This window comes from Urocampus carinirostris, chromosome 6 (genome assembly GCF_059441175.1).
Source record: "Urocampus carinirostris isolate Australia breed hairy pipefish chromosome 6, RoL_Ucar_1.0, whole genome shotgun sequence".
NCBI classification, from domain to species: Eukaryota; Metazoa; Chordata; class Actinopteri; order Syngnathiformes; family Syngnathidae; genus Urocampus; species Urocampus carinirostris.
Window position 1 is genome coordinate 32104692 of NC_142354.1, and position 27413 is coordinate 32132104.

General features: G+C 36.8%; 1 protein-coding gene across 4 annotated transcripts in view; it reads left to right on the forward strand.

Moving 5' to 3' along the window:
- LOC148364592 (membrane-associated guanylate kinase, WW and PDZ domain-containing protein 1-like) overlaps window positions 1-27413 on the forward strand; it is a 164397-nt gene that overhangs the window by 103039 nt on the left and 33945 nt on the right. For 3 of the 4 annotated variants that reach the window (XM_088338737.1, XM_088338739.1, XM_088338738.1), the window contains exons 8-14: window positions 886-943; window positions 4373-4473; window positions 8221-8334; window positions 9868-10053; window positions 11668-12327; window positions 22909-22940; window positions 24730-24774. In XM_088338737.1, the coding sequence (XP_088194863.1) occupies window positions 886-943; window positions 4373-4473; window positions 8221-8334; window positions 9868-10053; window positions 11668-12327; window positions 22909-22940; window positions 24730-24774 (1196 nt within the window). The remainder of the gene's footprint in view (window positions 1-885; window positions 944-4372; window positions 4474-8220; window positions 8335-9867; window positions 10054-11667; window positions 12328-22908; window positions 22941-24729; window positions 24775-27413) is intronic. The other variant, XM_088338740.1, reaches the window with a different exon arrangement.

Genomic DNA, 27413 nt, shown 5'->3' on the forward strand with positions numbered 1-27413 from the left:
TATTAAGATTTGATTACTGCATAAGAAAACATTAAACAAGAGGCACATAATTTAAAAAAGAATAAAAGAAATAACAAAAATATTCATTCACTTTTTAACTGGCCTCTTTGTTCTTGGTCCTCAGCAGTGTTTTTTTTTTGCCTTGCGTTTTTTGAAAAACTGATCCAATGACGTCTGCTTTTGCTGGCTTTCAAAATCGGTCGGAATTGCGCGAGGCAGACGTCATCATAATGAGCGATAATCTGACCTATCAACACTTTTTGTGGGTGATTCCTTTCCACAAATTCTGAGACTTCACGGAATTTGCCAAAATGTTTTTCATTTGGGCTGCATCCTCCTCCTTGTTGTCTCTGAACTCCTGCACGGCGTTGTGTGTTTTCGTAAATTTATATTATCTCTTGCTTCATTTCTATGGCCAGAAAATATCTACTTTGTATCCTGAAACTCCTTTGTAATAGAGGCAACATTTTCCCATAACCTGAAACTTTTGCATGTTGAAACATTATTAGGTTGAGATGCATACAATCTGTTCTGTATAGCAATATTGTCATCATCATCTTTATAACGTTCATCCTATTTTTGCTTGAACCCTTTGTACTACACGCCGCACCCGCCACCTTTGAAACACGCCATCCTGTGCCATTTGTAGTTCCCCCCCTGGGTGACTTGTTGAGTTGTTATCTGATGTGAGGAAATGTCAGCAGTGTGCAGGGACATGGGGACATGAGGTCATTCCAGCCCTAGAGACGGACTGACAGATAGATACCATGTAGACGCAAAAGCTTCCCTGCTGTCAAATCGCTCACTGCATGTCGTCAAACCATTTGATGCTAATGCCATTTTTGTTTCTCACCAGATTGATCATTTCCTTTTGTTTTCTTTCAGAACTTCCACCTGGATGGGAGAAAATAGATGATCCAGTGTACGGCGTCTATTATGTTGAGTAAGTATGTATACTATAAATAATGTAGATACAACATTATTTAAAGTTTGTATTTTTATTTTCTCGTTTATTTTTTCTTTTCAACAAACATCACATCACAAAATGAATAAATCACAGGTAGATGCCCAAGGCTTTTACGAGACCCATCCCTAAAATAACTTATTCTAGCAATCATATTAACAAATTATCATCTTACATCATTAAAACATCCATCCATCCATTACCTGCACCGCTTATGCTCACTAGGGTCGCAGGGGGTGCTGGAGCCCATCCCAGCGATCTTCGGGCCGTGGCCAGGGGACACCCTGAACTAGTTGCCAGCCAGAACCACACAGAGACCGACAACCATTCATAAGCTCACTTATACCTAGGAACAATTTGGAGTTGCCAAATTATCTGCCATGCAAAAAGTGTTGCATATTTCAAGTACTATTACTTTAATTAGGCAATATTTTTAATAGGAAAAATAGTGCTTAGAATGATATAGTATTCGGCATAATCGATCATTATACTCATTTCAGATATAAATACTTTACACAAACATCTACAAATATTATATTATTGATGTAACATAATTTTATAATTATTTAGAAAAAAATAATCCTTAATGTAAGCAAAGGACCTGCCGTATTTAAATTGTTTAGAGTATTTTTTTCCAAATTACTATAAAATATGTCCTTCAAATTCTAGTTCTTTTTTTTCATTAATAATTGAAAATAATTATCCGATAAATAGATACATTTACTTGAAATATAGGAAACTATAATATGAATAAAGGTTAAAGAAATACTTTGAATTAGGACAAATTAAATGCAATGGTGGTATTTCTTTTACGATAATACAGTACACTTAGTTATATTAACTTCTTTAAAAAAATAATCAAGTCAAGTCATGTTTATTTGTATAGCAATTAATCACAAGGAGTCTCAAAGGGCTGCACAGACTACTGCAAACTACAGACTATCATTTTATCTATTATTTTTATGAATTGGTTGTATTTGATGAAAAACGTAGTTTTCATTGTATCCATTTTTGGTAATTCTTTTTGTCATTTTGTAAATCTTGAATGAACTTCATGCTTAGTTTAAGAAAAAAATTGCAATTATTTCATTATTTATTTAATTGCTGCAATTGTCGCTGATTAATTGACTATTTGAATAGCCGTTAGTTTCAGCCCTTCTTCCAATGCGGAGCTACAGGAAATTCTTTATTAAAAAGGTATTTACATTAGATATTTTTGTTGTATTCATCGGGGAACAAATAGCCTTAAAATATTAATATACTAATATTAATAATCCAACAATGTTTGGGTTATTTTTTTAAGGCCTGCTGATTTTATTTACTAAAGGTATTTATTCTTTCATTTTTGTTACTCAAACAACACAATTCTTACCTCTGGTTAGGAGATCTTGGTTAAAAATCAATTTAAAAGGATTACGTAGCTGACTTATTACACATACATATTGAATGGGTTCATTAATGCACTTGGCGTCCGCTAGTCTGGTAATGTAGGCCATTTACTTTGCGTCGCTGTCATTTGGGAATACAAGCCTTGCCGTGCGATTGTGTGCACATGCCCATTTCGCTCGTGTGAAACCTTAGAGAACAAGCGTGAATTCAAATACGTTTCATTTGTTTTTTTGTGTTGCTCAAATAGCTCTCGGTACTTCACTTCATATTCCCTCCGGTGGCTGCAGTTTGTGTTTGGTACACCTGCCGTTATTTCAAAGCCGTCATTGTTGGGTATTTTTCATATTGGTCTGTGTACAAGATAATTTGCTGTCCAGTTTTTTATTCATGCTCTACATACATAATGGGTGCCATACACATTATATATTCTATCATGATTATAATATCAAGGTATTGTTATGAGAACAATAACAATCGCTTAGGTATTGCAGAAAGTGGATATGATTGGGTGTGTTTATTATGTTTGTTGTGTCGTCAATACGACACAGAGTTAAACCACCAAAGAAGCTTTAATTTCCTACTCCGGATGGTGAAAACTGCAATAATACTGTACAGTGCATAGACAACACGTGTCTATTCATTCCAGAAAATAAATTATATAATCTTTACACTTCTGTGAACTAATATGCAATACAGTTGAATAAGCATCGAATGAACACTTTTTGAAACTTACGGCATTGCCATGTTAATCCTTACACTTGGATGAAGACGGACTGAACATGCGTCAAGTCAGCCATAGTTTACTACGAGAGCCCCCGAACCGGAGTAGACACCGGACACCTGAAAGTAGTGTCTTTTTGCTTTATTTCTTTAACTAAATGCTTAAATAATTAATGTTAATGTAAAGCACTTTTTAATGAACTTACAACTATTTGTAACTATACATCTAACACTTTAGATTATTTATTCAAGAAAAACAATTGCCTCATGGGCAACACAATGTTTTGAACATTATTCAAGTGCTTCAGTACTCAATTTCACACATGTCCAAGAAAAATATGTAACTCATTTTTATCAATTGGCATTATCTTTGCTGTGCACATTAGTAGCTATAGTAAAAAAAGAAGGGAAACTACACCGACCAAACACAACTTGTGAAAGTCTATCATCGCAGTGCACTTCTTGTTTTTAATGCAGTTTTACAGATAATTAAAAATTCACAATTTACAATACAAGTGAAATGATAACAGAAAGAAAAAAAAGACTAGTGGAAAAAGACAGAGCTTATCTTAATCCTGTCCCCTCAAATGTTTTGACACTTTTCACTACAATATAATCAGGTAAAAGCAATTTTATGACAGTGATGACTTGCCAAAGAGGTACAAAACGTTAAATAATGCACAGTAACTTAAGTGTATGTCTAGTCAAGAAACTTAAAACATTGTGTCGCCATAAAGAAACTTGTATGTGGGCTTTGCCAAGGAGCTGTCAATCTTGAGCAACGGTCATAGCCAAGTTTGCAAACTTAATTAAATCTGCGTTCATAAGCAAACACAGCCAGAAAGAAAACGAACCCAAAAAGATTTTATTAACGATACAGAAATTACTGTACTTGTCAAAGTACATACTCCCCACAAAGGAGATATGGCTTTGGTATATACATAGATCAAAAATCAGAAGCCAATATAATCACAACAGCTTGAGCCATGCGACTAGTGATGGGCAAGCTCTCCAGTGGGTCACGCACATTACGGAGAGGTTTAAAGGAGACACGATCAAGTTGTGCTACTACTTCTATTTAAAAACAAATATATATTATCTTGAGGAACACAAATGCTTCGAATTTTCCCAACAAATAGTGTCTGCTGATATAAAAGTCTGGCGTCAAGTGAATAATTACCGGATTTCTTTTTACTGGGCCTATAACTGTGATGACATATTTGGCCGTTATGATTATATGTACTGTATAGTATAATTGTTATACTGTATATCAAACTTTTTGTTTTTTTTTCTTTAAAGTCATATCAACAGGAAGACCCAGTACGAGAATCCCGTATTGGAAGCTAAGCGACGCAGGCAAGTGGACCAGCAGCAGCCGCAACTGCATAGCCAGCCTGAAGGTGAGTACAACTTCCGAGGTTGTTTTTGTTATTTTTTTTCTTTACATTTCCTGCCATCCCTTGAATATTTTGTATTACTTTGTATGCTCTTGTGAGGTGGCTTCGGAAATTATGAAAGTTTTTCGCAAAAGTGTAATTGAAACCTTTTTGTTCTGCAACTTTAGCTGTCATGGCGAGTAGTTTTGTTCATGACTTTTTATAACAACTTAAATGTAGGGATATGGTCAACAAAAATGAGTTGATATTGTTGCCTTCTTGTGAAAAAAAAAAACTGTACATAATTTTGTAGGATTTTTTTTTTACATTAAAAGCAGTGTTACTCAACCTTTTTTGAGCCGATGCACACTTTTTTAATAGAAAAAGATCTTGAGGCACACTTTCTGTCGAAAATGTTAAGATATTAATTCATTTTATTTTTATTTTTAAAGCTTAAATGATCATGTCGCCTAAATTGACAGTGTAACATTTTTATCATTGTTTCTGGTCACCGTGAATCTGGAGGTAATACAGGTTATTTATTTTGGTTAATAATTTTACAGTACTTTTAAGATTTTACTATATTTATCACTTTATAGCCATAATTATTTAGTATATTATTAGTACTTCAATACTCCAACTAAATACAACATTTTATTTATATCAGTACATTCAAGGAAACTGTGCGGGTCAGATGTATCGACATTTCGTTCTGTATACACGTGTACTAGAATGACAATAAAGTAGATCTGAATCTGAATCTGAATTATACGTTTTACTACAGATTTTTTTTCTTTCTCTAAAAAATAATAGTCTAAAAATAATACTTAAAATGAGCAAAAAGATCTGCCTGTACAATGACTTTTTATTTTACTACATTAACTTTTTTTTTTTTTTTAAATAAGAAATTATCAATCCAAATGAGTACAATTAAAAGCAATATTTTTACACTGATTAATTGTATTATTTCTATTGGAGTACAATCTTCAACAGCTTCATCAAACAAAATAAGTTATTAATAACATTTCCCTGTCTACCTCATAATTAATATATAAAGGGTAAAAGAATAGGAAACTGCTGCCGGGTAGATTAATGTTAAAGGTTTTTGGCTGACCAATGGAATAAAAGGAAATATACTGAACAATGGCATGCTTTTTTGATAGAAAGATAATATTGGGAAGTTTCCTGCGGCACACTCGACAAGGTCTCCCGGCACTAGTGTGCCCCGGCGCACTGGTTGAAAAACACTGCATTAAAGCAATGATACATTTAATATTGATAGATTTAGAAGAAAATATATTTCAAAAGGGACAGTGTGTATTATTTAACGTCTTGTAGTGGTACAGAAAAATGTAGTTTATTAGAAAGAAACCATATTGGTCTAAATGATAAGTAAATATACTTGAACTATCACATAAACGCACATTTGTCAAGAAATTTGTAATTACTTTACATAACATGAGGATCACCTAGCAGGAGTTGACATTGTCGGCCATCTTGCTGCTACAAGTAACCCAAAAGAACAAAAAGCGTGCAAAAGTGTCAGTATATCTATGAATAGAAAAATGGTGCGGTTTGGTCACTTTGGGTCTCCATAGTTTGTATTCTTTCTTGTGCTTTTTAGCACTTGTTTTTGGTTGTACTCCTACAAAAAACAGCGACATCTAGTGGACACATATTACACACTGTCCCTTTGAATTGCTCTTTGTAAACCATTGTAGGGCGAGTTAGGGGATGAACAAACACAAAATGTAAATGATGATTTAAAGGGACATTGCGCATTATTTGACTGCTAGATGTCGCTGTATTGTATAATGAATGCTCTAAAGCACAAGCAAGAATACAAACTACAGAGACTTAAAGTGACCAAACCGCACAATTTTTCTACTTCTTATTCATTTTTTTTGCCCAGCCAAGGTTCTTAGTTTTTTCCTAATAATAGCAAGATGGCTGCCATTCATGTAAGCTCCCTGTAGTTGAAGATCCATTTATCCAGAACAAATGTAAATTTCTCAACCTACAAGCATTTTAGAAAATGCACGTTTATATCATAGTTCATGTATATTGTTTTCTTATCATTCAAATCATAGTGTTTTAACCACAGAGGGGCATTATACTACACACTGTCCCTTTAACTGACTCTGTTTATCCTCATTCGATATGTGACGTCTTATGCAGAGTAACTGTCGAACCAAACTCAGTTTTTCGTGCTATTCAGCAGAAGGTGTTCGATTAGCAGCCGGCTTTCCTCCCGTCTGAAGGTTCGATCCCATAGCCAGCCTTCAAGCAGCGCTTTCAACCACTTTTTCAAGACCGCATCGATTATACAATGTCTCGCTCCTGGAATATTAATAAAGGGAACAGTCTGGTGCTACAGTAACAACGTCATTAATCAAAGATGCTAAGAAGAAACGGGGGACTCCGTTTTTATGCGCTTGCATTTTTATTTAACAGTGAGATGGCAAGTGTTAATATTTCATGTTTGTGTAGTGAGTCTGTGTCTGTTTTACAATGCTATTAAAGCCCCAAAGATGAATCTGGTTTAGAGTAAAAAGTGCCATCTAGTTTCAGATTGTTTATATTTCAATTTTGGTACATACAGTAAACACCCTGGATATGGCATTCATGCATTTTTAGGTGGAGGTTGAAAAGGAAAATCACTGTATTGCGAGGGATGGAAAATCTATGGTAATTAGCTAATAGATAATTACATAACCAGGGCACTCAAACTAAAGGGAGAAGACTTTCCAACCTGTTCTAAAAGCTCTCCTCTGGGCCTTTTGTTTTTGTCAAATATCCAAGGGTAGACAAGCAATTCTGTCTTAAAGGGTGTGGAATATCAAAAAACAGCAACATGATTGATTGATTTTGTCAGTAATGTAAGGAGTGCATAATAGTCAAAGCAACAAACAACCATGAGGTATAATAATAAAAGTATTTCTCTTGCACCGTATTAAATTACCTTACAGGTGTCCAATATAATCAATAATATTAGTGTACATATTTCAATAACATTACAAATTAATATACATCACTTGGGAAAATAAATAAATAATTACATTTGGTTCAATGTGACTTTAGCTGGTCTAATCAAGTAGAGGGTCAAGAAGACGGGGGGGATTCAAAACTGATATTAAAACTTGTGAGAATGTGTGTGCCTTCAGATGATTTCCTTGCTTCAAATGCCTCCTTATTTTAAATAATCCCAATTGTTGATTGATTATGGTCAATGACGTGAAGGTAGCGATTAACATGCCCTTTTTGTATTTATTGATCATTGCAAGCTGTGTTTCCATGGTTATCGTGTTTTTGCTTCTCCCTTTATCACCACTGCAAGCCTTGAGGCCTCTACAAATGTATATACAACACATATATACAGAGTATTGTATCGCAAAGTTTTTACAAAACACACAAGATTTTTAACTGGATAAAACAAGAGAAAGGTATTGTAGGAGGTAGTTCAGCCAATAACATTTCTGTATTTTAATGAAGTCATGACGCAAACCGATAGCACACCAACATTTTGTATGGTGTGGACCAATAGCAGACAGGCATATTTAGGATGTAACTCATCATAGGCAAAAACACCAGAAACTTTTTCGGACTACCCCAAAAAAAATAGTGTTTAATGTCATATAGTGGTGAGAATGCCACAAAGAGGGGCCAAAAAATGTATTTTTCCACACTGTAAAGTAAACATAGGTGTCAAATGTATTGGGAAGGCATTATTCTCCGATTACTGAAAAACATTACGTCCCCATTTTTTTACAGAATGGATCGAAGACTCGACATTCGCTGGGGCTCCTCTGACAAGTTACACTGCCAACCACCAAGAGACCTACCGGGACCCTCCATCTGGGCCCACAGTCCCAATGGGACAAAAACGTAAGGTTTTTATTCCCATGATGAAAATCTTCATCTTTCAAACAGGCGATATAAGAATAATAGATCGTGAAGGATTTAAATAAGAGTGTGATGTCAAAAATGGAGATCTAAGCTTGTTTCTAGGGCCTGTTAGAGGTCTTGGAGCATATTGCAGCCCCTCGCCCCGATAACGAATAGCAATACTTTGTTTGCTAGCTTCGCTTGTGCCGCTAGCATAACCTTAGCATTTAAACAATTTAGCAGTTAATATCAGTTTCATGGATTTTATATGGCAATGCTAATGCTAGCATTGTGGACATTGCCGCTAATGCTAATGTTACATTCAATCCTATCATTCAATCATACAAATGTTGTTAAAATTTTGAAGTTTTAAATAAACACTGTTTCTATTTTACCTTTTTTTTCTTGAGATCTTGCGTTTAATACTTTAAACGTACTTTTTAAATGCAATTTAAATTCTAAAAGTTTTATGTCATATATTTTATTTTAGAAAAAAATATTTTTGGATACCCGCATAAAATGCAGAAAACATACAATTTTAGAGTAATTTAAAGTAGATAGCTAGATAGATACTTTATTCATCCCCAGAGGGAAATTCACACTTCCAGCAGTATCCTTGTGTTGAAAAATAAAATAATAAAATAAAGATATAGAATACAAAAATACCCAATAAAACGTTTTTGAATATTTAAATAGCGCTACGGAAATTATACACTGTAATAAAAATAGGGTAATATGCAAAGTAGATAATTATTCTAAAAAGTCTGATTTTTCTTCCTTTTTTCTCCAGTAAAAAATGGAAGAAAAAATATTTTTATTAAAACGTTGTGATGGAATGGTGATTGTACTTTTATTTAAAAATATATATTTGATATTCTTGCCTTATATGTATCTTAATAGTGCTTGTGGTGCAAAACTATTTTAAGAAAAAAACTTTTTGGAGTCTTAAAAATGGTCACTGTGCCAGAAATGTGCTGTAGTTTCCGTTTAAACAGTTTTTTTTATTATATTTGTATTCCATTATTTATTACATTAAAGGGGAAACAGTTTTGCTTACTTATATTACCTAACACTGAGTTATGTACTGTCTATATCAGGGGTCACCAAAGTGGTGCCTAAGAACACCAGAGAAGCCCGCGGATTGGATCTGAAAATGCCTCACCATGTGATTTTTTTGGGAGATTTTATTTCTTATTGGGATGGTGTTTTAGTGATTGACTGGGCCATTTTTAACCCTTATTATAGTAATTATAACTAGTCTTAACATAATGTTAACTTGATTATGTGTTATTTTAGAAATGGATATAAAACTGGTACCCCTTCTTGCTAATCGGTAAAAGAAAGTAGCTCTAAGCTTCAAAAGGTCGGTGACCCTCTCGATTATGTATTAATCAAGAGATATAAACTAATAAGCCCTAAAAAAATGGTATGACTTTCTTGACACCAATACAATCCAAAGCCGTGTTATTAATTTTCGCTTTTTGCACCAGCACATAAGCTCCATTGAAATATTATTACGGCTTGATTTTTCAGGAGGAAAACCTTTCTTTACTCGGAACCGATCGGAACTGAAGGGGACTTTCATCAATACCAAGCTGAAAAAGAGCCGCAGAGGTTTCGGTTTCACGGTGGTTGGGGGCGACGAACCAGATGAATTCCTGCAAATCAAAAGTCTCGTGCTCGATGGGCCCGCCGCCCTCGATGGCAAGATGGAGACAGGTTAGAATTTGCATGCATTTTTTCTGAATTAACGACTAGCCAGGGTGTAAACTTCTGGTTGATGTTCTAGAACAGGGGTCGGGAACCGATGGCTCGCGAGCCATATCTGGCTCTTTTAATGAGTACAAACGGCTCGCGAGCTATATATGGCTCTTTTCATGAGTACAGATGCCTCACGAGAAAAATCTAATATATTACTTTTTGCAGAGCTGATTGCAGTACATGCAAGCCGAGACAATACTGAAGTAAAATGGGTTCGATCCAGTGTATATAAGACAAAGTTTTAACTACAGTTTTAGTCAACCTGTCACTCCGACAGACCCTGTTGTCGCTGTGACTTGCTAAATAATCCTTTATATGGAATCTCATGAAATATCTTATGTGCATTTTTGAGACACTTTACGATGAAAAGCCACAGAACAAACTTTAACCCAAATCAAACGTATTACCCAGCTGCTCTACTCTAGCACCTATTTTTGGGTGATTGGTAGGAATGGGCGGAGATATGCACATCATGTGCACTCCTTCTCCTTTGCACACCGCCGTCTGCACTGAAGGTAAATACTTTGGTATAGTTTTTTGCAGATGACAGTGAAAAATCACTCTAAAGTAACTGCGGGAGGGAGACAAATTTTAAGTGGTTAAATTATATTGGTATGGGACACGGGCTCCGCCATTATTATTATTTCATAGCTTTTATCAGATCATCAAACATCACACAGTGAAATAAAATGTGCTGAAGGATTAGCTTTTGTCTGGAGAGCGGTTTTGGTGTCTTTAATTTTTGAATTTTGTCTTAAAATATATGGTGTGGCTCTATCGAAAACATTTCAAAATATTTTCGTCAGAAAGGTTCCCGACCCTAAAACGTTGTCATACCATCAAATCATTTAAAATATACTCATACATACTATTAAAAAAATGGACTGCACTGTTTTCCAAATTTCTCATCAGCAAATGTTACAAAGACATTAATAGCACTATATCTTGTTTTTATTCGCTTAAAGAAAATTCTTCTATTATAGTTATTAAAATTTACTTCTTGACTATATAAACATAAGGATTTATGTACTACTTAATTGTATCTGAACATGATTGTTTTTTTTTACATTAATTAATGTTGTTTGTTTCCTTCATATTTTCTATTTTCAATGTTCTTATATGTTCAAGCAATTTAGAAACATATATGGCCCAAATTACAAAAAAATATAATTAAGTGTATACATTAGTAATATATGGTAATACTATTTTAGACTATTTAGGTTTTTGATAATTAAGAAAACTATCTTTATACGGGAAAAAAAATTAACAAAAAGACCAATCTCATCATGTACATGTCAGCCCTTATATGGGTCATCCCGGTTACTGGTAGCAGATGACGATGTTCTCGTAAATTGCATAGTCTGTCTTGCTGCAAGTAAATAGGTGCCACGTTTTGTTTTTAAGGTTTATCCCTTCGTAAGGGGAATTGCAACTATTAATACAAGGAGCAAATGGCTAGGTTCACGGATATGAGACATAATGTAGCCTGAACCAAAATTTTAGGAAAAATACATGACTCTTTTGGATTTTCCATCTAACTTATCAAATTCTCTTTTTTCCCCCCGTTCCTAGGTGACGTCATCGTGAGCGTCAACGACACTTGCGTTCTGGGCTACACACACGCACAAGTGGTAAAGATCTTCCAGTCCATTCCCATCGGCTCCATGGTCAATCTGGAGCTGTGCCGGGGTTACCCGTTGCCCTTCGACCCTGACGATCCCAACACCAGCCTGGTCACCTCCGTGGCCATCTTGGACAACAAAGACCCTATTATTGTCAACGGCCAAGAAGCCTCCAGCAACACTTATGAACTACCCCCAAGTCACAGCAGTCAGAACAACAACAATCTATCCTCAAACGGGGCCGTGGCACTCAATGGGCTCCCGCGACCGCACAGTCCCGCTTCGGAGGCGGCGTCCGACACGGCCTCCCAGCACGGATACCCCAGCGACGTTACCTTGGCCTCCTCGATCGCCACGCAACCGGAGCTCATCACCGTGCACATGGAGAAAGGAGACAAGGGCTTCGGTTTCACCATCGCCGACAGCCTGGGCGGAGGCGGGCAAAGGGTGAAGCAGATCGTGGACTACCCGCGTTGTAGAGGCCTCCGAGAGGGCGACATCATCGTTGAGGTCAACAAGAGGAACGTGCAGAGTATGTCGCATAATCAAGTGGTTGACCTGCTCAGCAAGTGTCCCAAAGGCAGCGAGGTCACTATGTTGGTTCAGAGAGGTGAGTCCAGCCTTATTTTTTTGTATAGATGTCAAAAAGGAGCCTTGAAATATGTCTAAATCATTTTTCTAGTACTTTTACATGTCCTGTAATATCTTGTTTATCGCGTCACTAGAACCCATCACGATGTGCAAAAATTGGCGAGAACGGCATGCCTCCCAACAAAAGTGCCTTCTGTCAGGCCCGTCCGCAGCACCATGCATTTAGGGATAACGGATCACGTCATACGAATGATCTTCATTTTAGGCGAGAATACAGTATTGGCAAAAGGGGAGCCACCAGGCCCACCAAAGTGGTGATTTGCTGGACTCCGCTCGCAGAAGTACACTACTGTTCAAAAGTTTGACGTCGCTTGGAAAATTCTATTCTTTGACAAAAGCAAAGTTTGAAGGATAAAACTATATTTTTCCCAAAAAAGGATTTTATTTCTACCATTCTCAATACCCGAATATACTTTCTACTTATTTTGCTTATTTGATTAAAAAAACAACTTTTGAACAGTAGTCTATGTTATAGGGGAAAATGGACCATGGATGCACAGGTTAACTTGACTTTTGGGTGGCCATAAAAGCAAAAAAGCCGCAGGTCCGACAAAAATGCATTCGTCCACACAGGAACGGAACCCTCTGCCGGGCCTTGCTCCAAGCGATACGGGATTGGGGATCATAAAGCGCGGCCTTATGAGTCCATTTCATTCTATGTGTAAATATAGTAATGTGTTAATAATGAGCTGGCATGCCTGACAAAAGTGCTTTCGGCGGGTCACAGCTCTCAGCATTATGCGAGCAGGGGTAAGGAAACAAAGGAACGCTAGTGCAGTTCACTATTTGGAGGCCAGAACGGCAAAAAAAGGAACCAACAAAAATGAGCTATGCCGTTACTGCTCGCATTAGTGGTCGACTGCAGTTAATGGATTACAACCTAAACCTTGTATTTCATTTTAGGCGGGGCAGTCTTCTGACAAAAGTACTTTTTGGCGGGCCTCGCACGCAACAAATTGGGATTAAGGATAATGGATAACGGCCCTTCTAGTGCATTTCATTATAGATGGAAGTACAGTAACAACAAAAAAAAGCCAATTGGCCCGACAAATATGCACTCTGCCGGAACTTCCTCTCAGCAGTTTGAAATCCGGGATAATGGATCGCGGCCACTTGAGTCCATTTCACTGTTTTGTCCTGATTTGCCCATTGCCCTCACCTGTGCCCACTCGTTTGGCTGTAGCTGCTGCCCGTTTCCAGATTGGTTGCCCTCCTATTTAAGCTCAGTACTCTCATTCACTCCTCCTCGGTCCGTCAGTGAACCTCCGCACTTGCAAGGCAAGCGCTTTTTGACTCTGGCTCCCGTCTGTCCTGTATCCTGTATCCTCTATCCTGGAGCCTGTAGCCTGTATCGATCCCCTGGCCCTGGATTCCCGATTGTCTCCGATTACCTGAATTGTTCCGATCTCTGACCACGCTCCGATCTCCCGTCCCAGCTGCTCGACTCGTTTCCGCCCTCTGACCACGCTCCGATCTCATGGGCTTGCTGCCTCTCCTGCCCAGCAATTGCAGAAACGCTGGCGTTTGTTGTTCCGCAAAAGGGCTTGGTGTGAAACAATACGTGTGCAGGTGTACCGTCTGTTCTGGTTCTGACATGTTTGGTAGACAGAACTGAAAAAAGAGCCGCCTGACCAGACAAAAATTGGCACTACTGGCCCCTGTTTGCAGCGATAATCAATTGGGAATTATGGATCAGGGCTGCACAAGTGCAGTTTACTCTTTAGTGGACAGAAGGGCAAAAAAGGGCTGCCTGGCCCGACAAAATCCCTTCTGCTCTGTTTAATATCATAAATAGCATTTGTTTTAATATTCGACAAAAAATCAGCACATTAATCAATTATAATGAGAATTTGTTTATTTTGTGGTGTTAGGCTTACAATTACTGGAGATGACTATTAAGGTTTTCATGATATTGATGTGTTGCTATTTTTAGCCAATGTTCTGTAAAAGTTAGCAGTTTACTGTACGTAGCCCGTTGTCAGCAAAAGCTAGTTTGGCTGTTCTTGAAATATAACTGCTCAAATCCCTCTAGCCCGCCATTCGTCATTAACCCCAAGCGGAGTTTTTTTCTACTTTGTTTTTCCATATAGGGTCTCATCAAAGTAAGCTAATGCAGGGGGGAAAGATTGAAAGAGGTGAAATGAATCCAAACAGGTCCTCCATCTTGGGTAAATAAAGAGTACCGGTTAATTACTGGAAAAGGAGTTGCAGATAATCTATATGATACTCCTGGGCATATTTCATCCACCAGAGGGAGCACTTTCGTTTCTAACTTTAATTATCTCGCGACGTGAATTTTAAAAGATATTGATTGCCCCCTCGAGAAAGCAATGTATCTTAAATACAGTAGACCTCCAGGATACGACATCAATCTGTTTTACGGTGGAGATGTAAAGTAAAAATTCCTTATGATGGGGCATAGAAACCAATGGTAATTAGCTCCAAACCCTTGGTAGATAAAGCATTGAAACTAACAAAATTGTATGAAATAAAGTGCCAGCTGTAACATATGTGCGGATTATTGAACATAATGAATGAATACAAGTGTTAGGGAAAAACATATTTACCTTTGCTGTGACGTGACTTAAAATGGTTAAGTGAAGTAGCAGGTGGATGCAGAAGGGAAAGGAGACGGCGGATTAAAATTTAGACTGATTCTAAACGTACTTATTTTTAATAATCCAGATCATTAATTGGTTATGACCTTGCAAAGGCAGCGATTTGTGTGCATTCTTCATCTTTCTTGATAATCACTAGCTTCCATGTGAACAGTTACCATGTTTTTGCTTTTCCCTTTATCATCACAGACAGCCTTGCTCTGCTAGCAAATACATACAGCACAAAAATACAATAATGCATCGCCAACTCGAAACTCGGAAAGTCTTTGCGAAGTACATGAGATTCTGACCTGATCTAAGAGAGAAAGCCATTGTAGGAGGTAGTTCAGTCAATGGCTTATTGGCATTTTCTTGATGCCGTGACACAAACCGATAGCACACCTGCATTTTGTATGACGTCAACCAATAACAAAAAGGCGTTTTTTTGGGCCCGCAAAAGTTTGTTGTTGATGTTGTATGATGGGGAAAATGCCGTAATGAGGGGCTGAAAAAACATAAAACACATTGTAACATGTTGTGGTTAAGAGATACGTGTACTGGAACTATAACAATATCGTAAGGGAGTCACGCCGTAATCCAGGGGTTTACTGTACTTATAATTTCCTAAATAATGACTGATTGCAATAAATACTTTAAAAAAACATGTCAAATAAAACACTCCTAATATACATTTACTTTCAAAAATTCATGTAGTTTTTTGTGCATCTTTTGGAACATAGAATTAGTTGTTCTTGGTGTTGTAGAGTGAGGAAAATGTCTTAAAGAGGGACAGGAAAAACATCGTATTCCTTACCGTGAAGTGAAAATGTTGTGAGGTGGGTTCAACGTATCCCGGAGCTCTACTGTACTATGTGTGATACTCTTGGACTCACCTCATCCACCAGAGGGTGCATTTCCTTTTCCAGCGTGATTCTTTTTGTACATGCAGTTTAAAAGAGATTGATTGCACCTTTGGAGAAAGCAACATGTTTCCTTTGTGTCGCAGATATATGCCTGTAGTCGAAAGTTGGATTTTTGTCAATGTAGTTGATATTGACATAATAAGGAAGTTCCCGTCGGTAAAAACGCCGATTTATATAGCCTTCGGTTACCGTCATGCCCAGGCTTAATGCAGACAGTCGAGTGCACTCAAAGGAGATAAATGTGGATGATGCGTCCCCGTGCAGACCAAAGCAGGAAATCAATTGGCCGTACCAGGCAGGAAGCATCGTTCTGGCCCACTTTGCATTAAAAATTCTGCTGACTGCACCTTCCAATTGCTCCGTAACCCACGGCGTTGCAGTATGAAGGACCGATTCTGCCAAAAGAAGAAATAGATGTATAAATACCTATGAATAAATGAACACATAAAAAAAATCACATAATACTAGCGCTGCAACTAACGATTCATTTCATTATCGATAAATCGGTTGACTATTTGTTTCGATTAATCGATTTTGAATTCCCCTCCAATTTATTCAATTATTGACGTTTTGGACAGATAGACGATAGTGCACAAAACAAAATATTCTATCATATAAAACAATAAATATAAATAAATTTAAGTGTTTGTCAATTAACTTGATAGTAAAAAATGCATAAAAAAGGAATGCTGTACACTTGCAAATATGCAAGATACTCTTTTCCTACCACCTTATCTACAGATCATTATGAAAATGAATGTGATTGATTAATTCTCGCGTTCATTTTTTCATTTAATTTGGTATTTATTTTGGTGTGTATTTTGTCACAATAAAATGTTATTAAAATGAGGGGGAGGATGTAACTGGCTGAGCTTTTCACCTATTGTTTGATCAACGTTTTTACGATTAACTGCAATGCCTTTCTTCACTATCACCCAATAGCTGAAAAGCTCAGGCCACTGGGCCGCCCCATTTGAATAACATTTGACAAGAAAACATGCAGCGCCTTACACAATGAAATAGCTACTAAATTAATAACTAAATACACAACAAATGACACAACACATCACACAAAAAATGACGAGATAAACTAATATCGGGATACATGAAAAATGGACCAGATGCATGACAAAATACATGATGAAATACACGACACAATACTCGACACATTACGCGTCAAAATACATGACAAAATACATGACAAAATACATGACAAAATACATAGCATAATACATAGCATAATAAATGACATAATAAATAACATAATTAATGACAAATACACCACAAAATACCCCATTAAATACACCAAAAAATACACTATAATACAGACGCTCCCCTACTTACGAACATTCGAGTTACGAAAAATGGTAGATACGAAAAAAAAATTCGGGATGTCGAAAAATATCCGGACATTGCTGTAAGTTATATTTTGTATTGTGCACCTTTTTCAGAGTACAGGACATTACTGTAGTGTTTATTTCCGCCGCTATTGGCATGTGGCGCTGTGAGAGGTCACCCAGCATCCACCCCGAAGAAGAAATCCGGCTTCTACTTCCTAGTTCGTGTGTAAACATACTGTATGGTATCTCCAGCGTGCTAAGAAATTTGACATTTTTATTGTTTAATATCTCGTGCATTCATTCAATATGGTTGGTTAAAAGTGTTATAAAGAGGCAAGCCGTTTCTCTTGAAATTAATGTGGAATAAGAAAGCTTGATGCGGTTGAGAAAATGGTTGGATCGCTTTTTTTCTGTCACTTTTTACCACGGAAGAGGAAGTCGCCTAACTCTAAGCTCATCTTCCAAAAGTTAAACTTAACTTTATTTATCTTTATAGAGCATATTATTTAGGTTACTTATACAAGCCTTAAACATACTTATATAAACCTTAAACATACATCCCATACAAAATATAACATTGGAGCAACTCACGAACAAATTAAACTTACGAACGATCGTCCGGAACGTATCTCGTTCGTAAGTTGGGCAGCGTCTGTACATGAGAAAATACTCAACAAAATACACGATGAAAAGAAATACAGAAATAAATAACAAAATAATTAAAATACACGACAAAACAAATAATGAAATAAGTGACAAAATACATGGCAAAATAAAAAACAAAGTACGTCACAAAAATGATGACAAAACATACCAAAAACACCCATCAAAACACACAAAAACACGACAACAGACGAAAAAACAAAAGTTGACACAAAATACAAACATAAATAAAGGAAAAATGCACGACAACAGGCATGACTAAATTAATTGCATTTATGCCTTATAATCATGTATTATGTTGTTTATCTTTGTCCATTTATTTTCATTTCATTTATATATTGCATGTATTCGTGACTTCTTATTTATATATTTATTTCTACATATGGCAGTATCTGTGCTCTATTTCTGGGGCAGGTGGACCCTCGTAATTTCTTTGTGAGACTGGAGATAGTGAATCACGGCCAATCTGCGTCTTGAATCGTAAATCTTGTTTCCATGACGATGCTCTGCTGCTAATCTCTAGCGGGGTCTCCCGGGTGAACGTATGTGGAAGGAATGGGGTTTCACCTCTTTGGAAAAATACCCTCCAAGAACTTCTCAATCAAGCAGTGTTTTGATTGAGGACATTATAGATCCTCGAACCCTTCGTGACAGATGTTGCCGAGTCTTTCTCACGGTGCAGTAGTCAGCAAGTCGTCACCACAACTGTTGCCACGAGACCTTCTGTCAGTCCCTTGCAGTAATCGAGAACTCATTGCTATGGCGACAGATAGAGATGGCTGTTGGAGACCGCTGCACGTTTTGGCACTTTATACACCACAAATATTGATCACTGACATCATAATCTCATGATTAGCGAATGCTGCTGAGCCAAATTGGCCCTTAACCCCCAAATTTTTGATGATCATATACATGTCTGGACAATCGTCCTACATATCATTGGAAAGCTTAAACTCCTAGGATTCAAAATATGATGACCATTTCAAAATATACTTGTCACAGAAACATCACGGTCAGCCTGAAACAAGAGACCCAAAAACTATAAAAACAGTATAGCTCACCCAAAAGCACTGGGAACTTCTACTCCAACTTCACGAAAGTCCAGGGAATTCAACAGAGTGAAATGTTTACTCCAAATCACACAATAATGTCGACAAATAAAAAAAAATCTGCCTAAAAGCATTCCTGCATTGTTTCAAGAGCTCTGTAATCCATCTGCTTGGTATCATTTCTCCCTTTAAGAATAAACAAACTTGTTAGATTATTTTTAAGACCTCCGTTAGCCTTTGACCTTTTGATTGACTTCTCTTTTGGCCAAGTGCAAGCTTTTTTTCCACGGTCCTTAGCCTTTGACTACCTGCGAGGGCCTGTATTTAAAAAAACAAAACAAAAAAAACAGTCATGACCCATTCAGGTTCAAAAACCTTTAGCCAATAGTGACTGATTCAGATGTGGATTGACACCTTGGTTAGCCAATGAAATTTCCAACATAAATTTGGACACATCTACGGTGTGTATTCAATTTAGAGCCGAATGTTAACGTGCGCAAAGCTAATCATGATTTTTTTTAGTCACCGTTTTACGCGGAAGTGTGCACAATCATTGACTTCTGGAAAGAGAAGTCAAACATTTACAACTCTTTCACAATGCCTCAAAATGACCCAAAGTAAAAAAGTTGTCTCCAAACGGCCACTTTTGGAAACGCCTAAACGTACCCTTAGAAAAATGCGTAAAATACAATATTTTGTTTATCAAATTGTTTTTAAATTTGACAAGGTAATAGGTAAGGCTTCAAGCTATTGTCTCACCTGTTTTGCAGTGATTTCTTCATTTTGGAAAAAAACTTCTGAATGTTACCTCTCAAAAAATAACGAAACTGTGCCTTTTCTCCAAATGGTTAAAGAACAGCATTCGATTTACTTTGAATCGGGACTTTAGGCGAATTTTACAGGACTGGTAAGGAGTTAACCACGATGTTGGTAGTATCTTCATGGAGTCTATTCGTTTTGCCAAATTATTTCCGTTCACAAACAGACTCGACAAATTGTTCCCAATATGGTTCAAGTAGTTAGACCTCCTCTTTCAATTTACACCTTTTCCAAGATAAGGGTCTGTTCATGCTAAGTGTATTAATGCACAAAGCGTGAAGTTACATGAAACTGTCGTCTTCCTCGACACATATTACACCTGTCTCACCCTTGTAGTTGTATATACAGTATATATAGTTGTATATTCAGATTCAGATTCAGATCTACTTTATTGTCATTCTAGTACACGTGTATACAGAACGAAATGTCGATGCATCTGACCCCCACAGTTTCCTTGAATGTACAGATATAAATAAAGTTGTATTGTATTTTGGCTACGTATAGTATTTTACCATAGTGCCGATAGTGCAAGAAGAGTAGCTAACCAGATGTGCAAAATGGGCAGTCAGGTTAACAAGTCAGGTACACAGTAACATTAACACTGTAACAATAACGCTGTAATTACAATAGTGCAGAGAGCAATGTGCAAGGAGTGGCAAGCTATAAACAACTGCCAGTAGTGCAAAAAGTCAGATTAGCAGCCGTTTAGATTTAAGTTAACTATATGTTAGATTGACCATTTAACAGTCTAATGGCCAGGGGGACTAGACTATTGCGGAGCCTGGTGGTCCTGCACCGCACACTGCAGTACCTCTTCCCAGAGGCTAGCAGAGTGAACAGTCCATGATGGGGGTGAGACTATCTCTCTCTCTGTCTAGCTATCTAAATTTACTGTTTCATAAAACATCTGCAAGCCCTAGGTGGTCAATATCATATGTGGACTGTATTTTTTTAGTATTTGATTTTTAATTATTTTCTTTTCTATTCATTTAGCATTTATTTTATCTGTAATGTGTACTTATTTATTTCTAGCTCTTTTCATTTGATTGATTTATATATTTTTTTCAAATTAAAAAAAACGTCATCAAAATTGATTTACCGTATTTTCTGCACTATAAGGCGCACCGGGTTATAGGGCGCACCCCCAAAAAATAGTTTTCGGTCCTATATTTTCCATACATAAGGCGCACCGGATTATAAGGCGCTACAATGGGAACGTCGACAAAACAGTCAGATAGTTCAGTCAAACTTATTACCCCCTTAACATTCCGAAAGCTTGCAAAGAAGCAAATACGTGTTTTAGACATGTACGGAAACAGTGTCTGTACGATGTCACCAATCACTCAAATGCATCGTTCCAAATATCATTCGGAAGGTTAAAGTCTTGGGACTCAAAAAATGCCAAACATTTCTTAGTTTCCATTTAATTTTTTGCTGGCAACTGTGTGGACAGCAAAGTAAGAATTGTATTGTGCAGGGAAACGGGGTTTCTTTACTGTGCATATGATAATAAACGCTTTGAATTTAATTTAGTTTAAAAATAGACTCATCACAGAAACATCAAGATCGTTCTAAAACAAGATACCGGCAAAATATAAAGCCACATAGCTCACCTAAGTTCTCCTGCAGCCATCACGTTCAATAATGATACGTAACCATGGTCTTCTTACGACCGTGAGTGTAGTAAATCCAGGAAAGTAAAATATTTACAAATACAGAATAGTAAAAAATGTTTTCTCTATGCCGTAGTGCAACCCAACGTGTGATTCACGTTCATCTTTTTCGGCCAATTGCAGGCTTTGTTTCGCCTCTTTAGCCTATGCGAGCCTGTAAATGATAAAAAGGATCCGCCCCCTTTACCTCCAAATAACTTTAGCCAATAGTGACTGATTCAAATGATGATTGACACATTGGTTAGGAAATGAAACGCCGGTATATAAATCCCAGCATACACCGCGGACTACTTCGCCTTCGGGGGAAAATCGAGTCGGCGGCTGCTTGCCTTAGTTGCAAGACTTTGCGACTTAATATTGATCCATATATAAGGTGCACTGTATTATAAGGCGCATGGTCAGCTTTTGAAAAAAATAAAGGCTTTTAGGTGCGCCTTGTAGTGCGGAAAATACGGTAATATTTAATTAAAAAGAATCTGCCATTCTGTCTTTTTTGCTTGGTCCACATAGTAAATGGACTGTGTATTAAAAATATGTTCCCTCTTGTACGTATCCTCAACTTTTTGTCCCCCTACAAAATCTTGAAGCGTGTTTATACACTCGATTCGTCCCGCGGCGGCGCCCTTCTCTCGCTTCGTTCACTTCTTTGTAGGCTTGTCAATGACATTTCTGGTCACTGATCATGCACGAAAGCACCCCCCCCCCCTCTATTTTTCGGCGTATTTTAAGCAGCCCTTGATTTGTGCAGCGTGCGCCGTATCAGACCGTCTGTGGGGCGTATCCAGCTGCATGGATGTTTACCAGGACGCAGGGGTGGGAGGGAGACGCGAGAGAGTGATGATGCTGAGGGAGGAAGGGGATGTGCAAGGAGGTGAGAGAGAAAGCGAGAGACGACTGGAAAAAAAGGAAAAAAAGCATCGGTAAAGAGAGCCGAGAGCGCCGCGGCGACCGCCTCCAGATGCCGGAGCCTTCGAACGCGGAGCGTGGCGACGCTCAGCGGGCACGCCAAGATGGTCTCAGTAAGAGGAGAACTGACCTATAATTTAATGTTCAGTATCTTGGATTCCTTCTCCATGGGTAATGCTAGAGAGAGCGCTTCTCTGCCCCTCGCCTGCACTTGTTCTTTTCTTTTGTTTCTATTCTCCCTCTCTCTCTTTACGCGGATCAGTTGCTCTCTAGGATTGCGTCCTGTCCTTTTAAGTTACTATTGCACGCGATCGTCTCGGTTCGGATAGTTTACAACGCGGGGTAAGCCCCCCCGGGCTGCAGCGCCGGGCTGCAGTGGCAGTGATGCGGATAGATTGCGCTGCCCTGCACTCTCGCTACACACTAGATGCCAGTCAGAAATAGGAGAGAGGAGGAGATTTGCAAAAAGCTAGACGGAAAAGTCTCCTGTTTTGGAATCCTTTGACGGTTAGTTTAACGCTTGGACGTTTTCAAATTGTAATTCTCTCCGCTTTCTGGTCTTCTTCACAGGGGTGGCACCTACAAAGAAAAGCCCCAAACTGGTAAGTTTTTTTAATATATATTTCATATGTCTCCATTTTTCTCACCTTTCAATTATCCACATGAGACACATTCAAGTGGAATTAACATTCAGGTGCTTTTGGCAAATTAAGAAAAGGTTTTGTATTTTATCCATTAGTGTTGTTATCATTTTATGTTTTCATATATTTTGGCCATTTTAAATGTAGAATATGTGATTGAATTAAGTCAATATTTGAATCTTTATTATTGTATTGTTATTATATATTTGTTTCAATTATTTAATTACAATGGATTTCACTATTTAGAATGTTTGGCTATTTTAAAATGTAGATGTTTTTTTGTATAACTTCTAGATTTTTTTATTCTTATATAACCCTTAATTTATTATGTTGAAATGTTTTTATTACTTTACATATGTTTTTGCTCATTTTAAATGCAGATGGTTTTACCCAAAACTTTTTGTTTTTATTTTTTTATTTTTTTTTATTTTCTCATTCTTTTTATTCAGCATTATTATCTTTATGCTTCCCATCATTTTTTTTTTTTAATAATTAATTTTTATTTATTTTTAAAATATTTTTTACATTAGTTTTCCTATTTTCATTTGGTCTATTTTTAAATGCAGATTATTTCTTGTTTATATAACATTTTAGTCAGTATCTTTATCTGATTTTTATTTTTATTGTTTAATCCATAATTTACGTGGACTGCACTTAAATTGAACTATTAAAGGCACAGTGTGTATTATTTCACTACTACATGTTGCTGTATGGCAAGGGTCTCCAACCTTTTTTTTTTACTGCGGTACTGATTAGTGCAAAGGGCACCCATTTTGATATGCATTTCTAAAATAACATTTCTTGTACTACTTACTATGTTTTTACTATGCTATTACTGGGTTAATTATTGAAAGTAGAGAGAAGAGAGATGGAAAAAGAGGCAAAGTGAAAGAGAGAGAGGGGGAAGGAGGAAGAAAAAGGGGGAGAGGCAGGGAGAGGGAGAAAGTGGTAGAGGTGCGGGGGAGGGAAAGCAGGCGAGGGGGAGACGTAGGAAGTTGGGTTAAGTTAACTACATAAAAAAATGAATTTAGTAGAAAATCACAATGACCCAGCACTGTTGAGGTATTTTCAGAATAGGTCTGCGGGCAGCAGTTCAAAGATCCCTGCTGTATGGTGTAGTGCAACAGAAAACAAGTGCTAAAAAACATAAGGAAGAATAAAAATTATGGAGAGTAAGTGACCAAAATTCACCATTTTTTGCATAGCCTTTTTTAGACTCATGATATGTAAAATAAATGCCAATTGCTCGACCTATGAGTATTTAAAAAATGCATGTTTGTATGATATTTTATATATTTTTGCTTATTATTTTTTATTTCCACCACATGGAGGCGCTAAATAATACACACTGTTCCATTAAGTTAGGGGCCAAATTTGTGTCATTTTCTTTTTATCCAAGTTATTAGTCTGTTCATTTAAAAAAAAAATGCGCTTAATTTGATCCTAATTTTCTTTAGTGTGTGTAGTTTATTTTGAAAGGGAATCCAATTAGCGTATATTTCTGTTTACTTCTGTGTCTTTATAAAAGTGTCGCGGGGGCGGAACCCCCGTGGCTTTGCACCTCCGTTGGGGGTCTTTGATGCACCAAGAGTTGGTTTGCTAACACGCCGTTGATGGTTACAAAGAGCGAGCGCGCCACATGAGATTTGAACCAATGATCACGGAGTAGGAGTGGCTTCTCCGTGAGGGGGCCGGATTGTATCGACGCCCGGTGACTGGGCAGGATTTGTTGAATTTTTCTGTTTTGCAGGATGGGTTTGAGATGGCTCCTCCTTACAGAGATTACACTAGGAGGGTACGTTACGTCGTTTTGGTGGAGGGAAGAGGGTACTGGTGTCTGGTAGAAGGGATGGTGATGGGTTTCTTTTATTTTGGGACTACACCGTGTTTCAAATGATTAAGCAAATGTTTGGATGTGGTTTTCCATTCTGAATAATTTCAAAGAACACTGCAAAATATAAAATTCAACCCCCATATGCGAAAACAAAATGCTTAATTTAAGTGTAAGTTTCTAGTTCTAAGCCATTTTAACTTGAGGAATAATAATAATAGTGATAACAATTATGATTTAGTATGGATGATTGCTTTTCTCCTTTTTCAATTAATTGTTGTACAAATCTTTTTTTAAATAAGGATAATCATCTATGATCTACTCTTTTTCTTATTTTAATTATAAGATGTCTTATCCATCCATCCATCCATTATCTGCACCGCTTATCCTCAGTAGGATTGCGGGCGTGCTGGAGCCCATCCCAGCTATCTTCAGGCAGTGGGCAGGGGACACCCTGAACTGGTTGCCAGTCGCAGGGCTAAGTTGTCTTATTTAACGGTAAAACATAAGTTCAAATATTATGCCACTATTTTGCCAAATTTCTAGTTTTGAAACATTGTAACGTTTTTGTTTTTTTCTCATAAAATAAGACATTTATACCTAAAATAATATAAAATAATATCCAGCGCATAATTGATGATCCCATTCTAAGAAATATTTTGTACAACAATTGATTAAAATGAGCAAAACAGTTGTGGAAAGTATTTTTTCCCATTTTGAGACATTTGATCATGTTTTTTCTTATTTTTAAGAATGAAAAAACTTCAATAAAGTAGGCACAGGTATTTTATTTAGCATGTTAAATAATTTTATGAAGTATATCTGGATTACAAAAAAATACTTAATTTAAGATGTTAGAACATAATTTCGCTTATTTTAAGTGTGCATTTTCTTAGTTTACTTGAAAAACAAGTTAAAATGTCTTGGAACTAAAAAAAATGAACAAGCAATTTTCTGTCATCGGTTCCATTTTGTTTTTGTAGTATATTCTTTTTTTTCTTTTTTTTTTTAATTACAATAAAAGTAAAATCTAGCAAACGAAAACATTACCTTAACGCAAATCTTTTACTAGAGCCCTAGTCAGCAGTCAATTACTTGCAAAGCGGTGCCAACTCCTAGTATAAGCAACTGAAACTCAAATAGTTAGTATTAACTATGCCAGAATTAGCAAATAGGATACTCATTCTAGCTACCCTGATTGGCAACTACAATGCTAGTGGCAGCGTCAGTGACACTGGCAGCTTTAGCATGAGCAACTCTTTATTTTAATTGAATGCTGCCGCCACATAGGCTAATGTCTCATCAGCGCTAAAGACTATTTTTGAGTGTCCATTGCAGAGCTTAGAACGGCTTTTATTTTAATGTTAACCTAATCACCACTTGTTACAATCATGAATACAAGTAACAGCTAGCGCTGGACAATTAAACAATATTAGATCGTAAGGGACTTAAACATGATTGTGATTGATTGTTCCTGACCTGGATTCATACATATATATATGCGAACATAGCTGCTAGCTGTATCAGCGGATAACAACACTTTTGTGACCAGCTTTACATTAACTCACTGACATCATTTTAGCGGTTAATACTAAATAATTTAGCAACTCATGCCAGTTTCAAAGACCTTAATCACTAATCCTAGCATCATGCACACAGCTGCTAGCTGCTAATGCTAGCATTTTTGCATTAATGTTTAATGTTGTTTTTTAAAAATGCAGTATTTAAATGAAAGACTGTCCAGAAAGTACATACATTTCCTAAAATGTCCGATTTTATTTCTTTTTGGAAAACAAATGAGGAAAATCTAAGGAAAAATATAATTTCAAATTATTTGAAATGCAGCATAAGGGTAATTGGTAACTAATACAGCTATACAGATTTTGGTATCACTGTAGCAAAATTTCAATCCATTTATATAGATGTTTACAGGGTTTCATAAATATTTTTTTTGTTTTAATATACATTTTGTACACATTTATAGTGTATATGTGGGTCTGTGTTTTCCTGGTGTGTTTTTGTCCTCTATGGTGAAATCTCTACGAGGTCATACTGAGTGAGACTACAATTGCTGTCACTTGCTATCTGTCTGATATGCCGCTACCGCTCTTGCCATGTCTGGACCTTTGTTTTTCAATGCAGGGCCACAAATTGAGATGGCAATCAAGGAGAATGTTACCATTGCGTATTGTTGCATTACAGTTAAATCATGGAATTTTGCATTAAGCGGATTAATGTTGTCGCCGTCGTGTGGAAGTAAATCTTTCTACAACATTGATTCTGTTTATTTGTTATCCAAACGGTTCCTAAATAATTTCTTAAAGAGTTGTTTAAAGATTGTTTTCCAAGTCCTTTTTAAATAAATTGTTGTTTACATGAAAGAAAGATAACTAACTTATCATGTGGAAAGAATTCAAATGTTTTATTTTTGGTTCATTATGTAAACCGTCACCCAATTCTTTATTAAACACAAACTTAAATAGTAAATAAGAAAAGTTGTTAATAGTTACATTAAGAATGATTGCAAATTGTGCACAAAAAGTAAAACATATACCAAAAGATGTAAAAAAAGGGGGGGTTAAACCAAAAATTAGTCATAATAA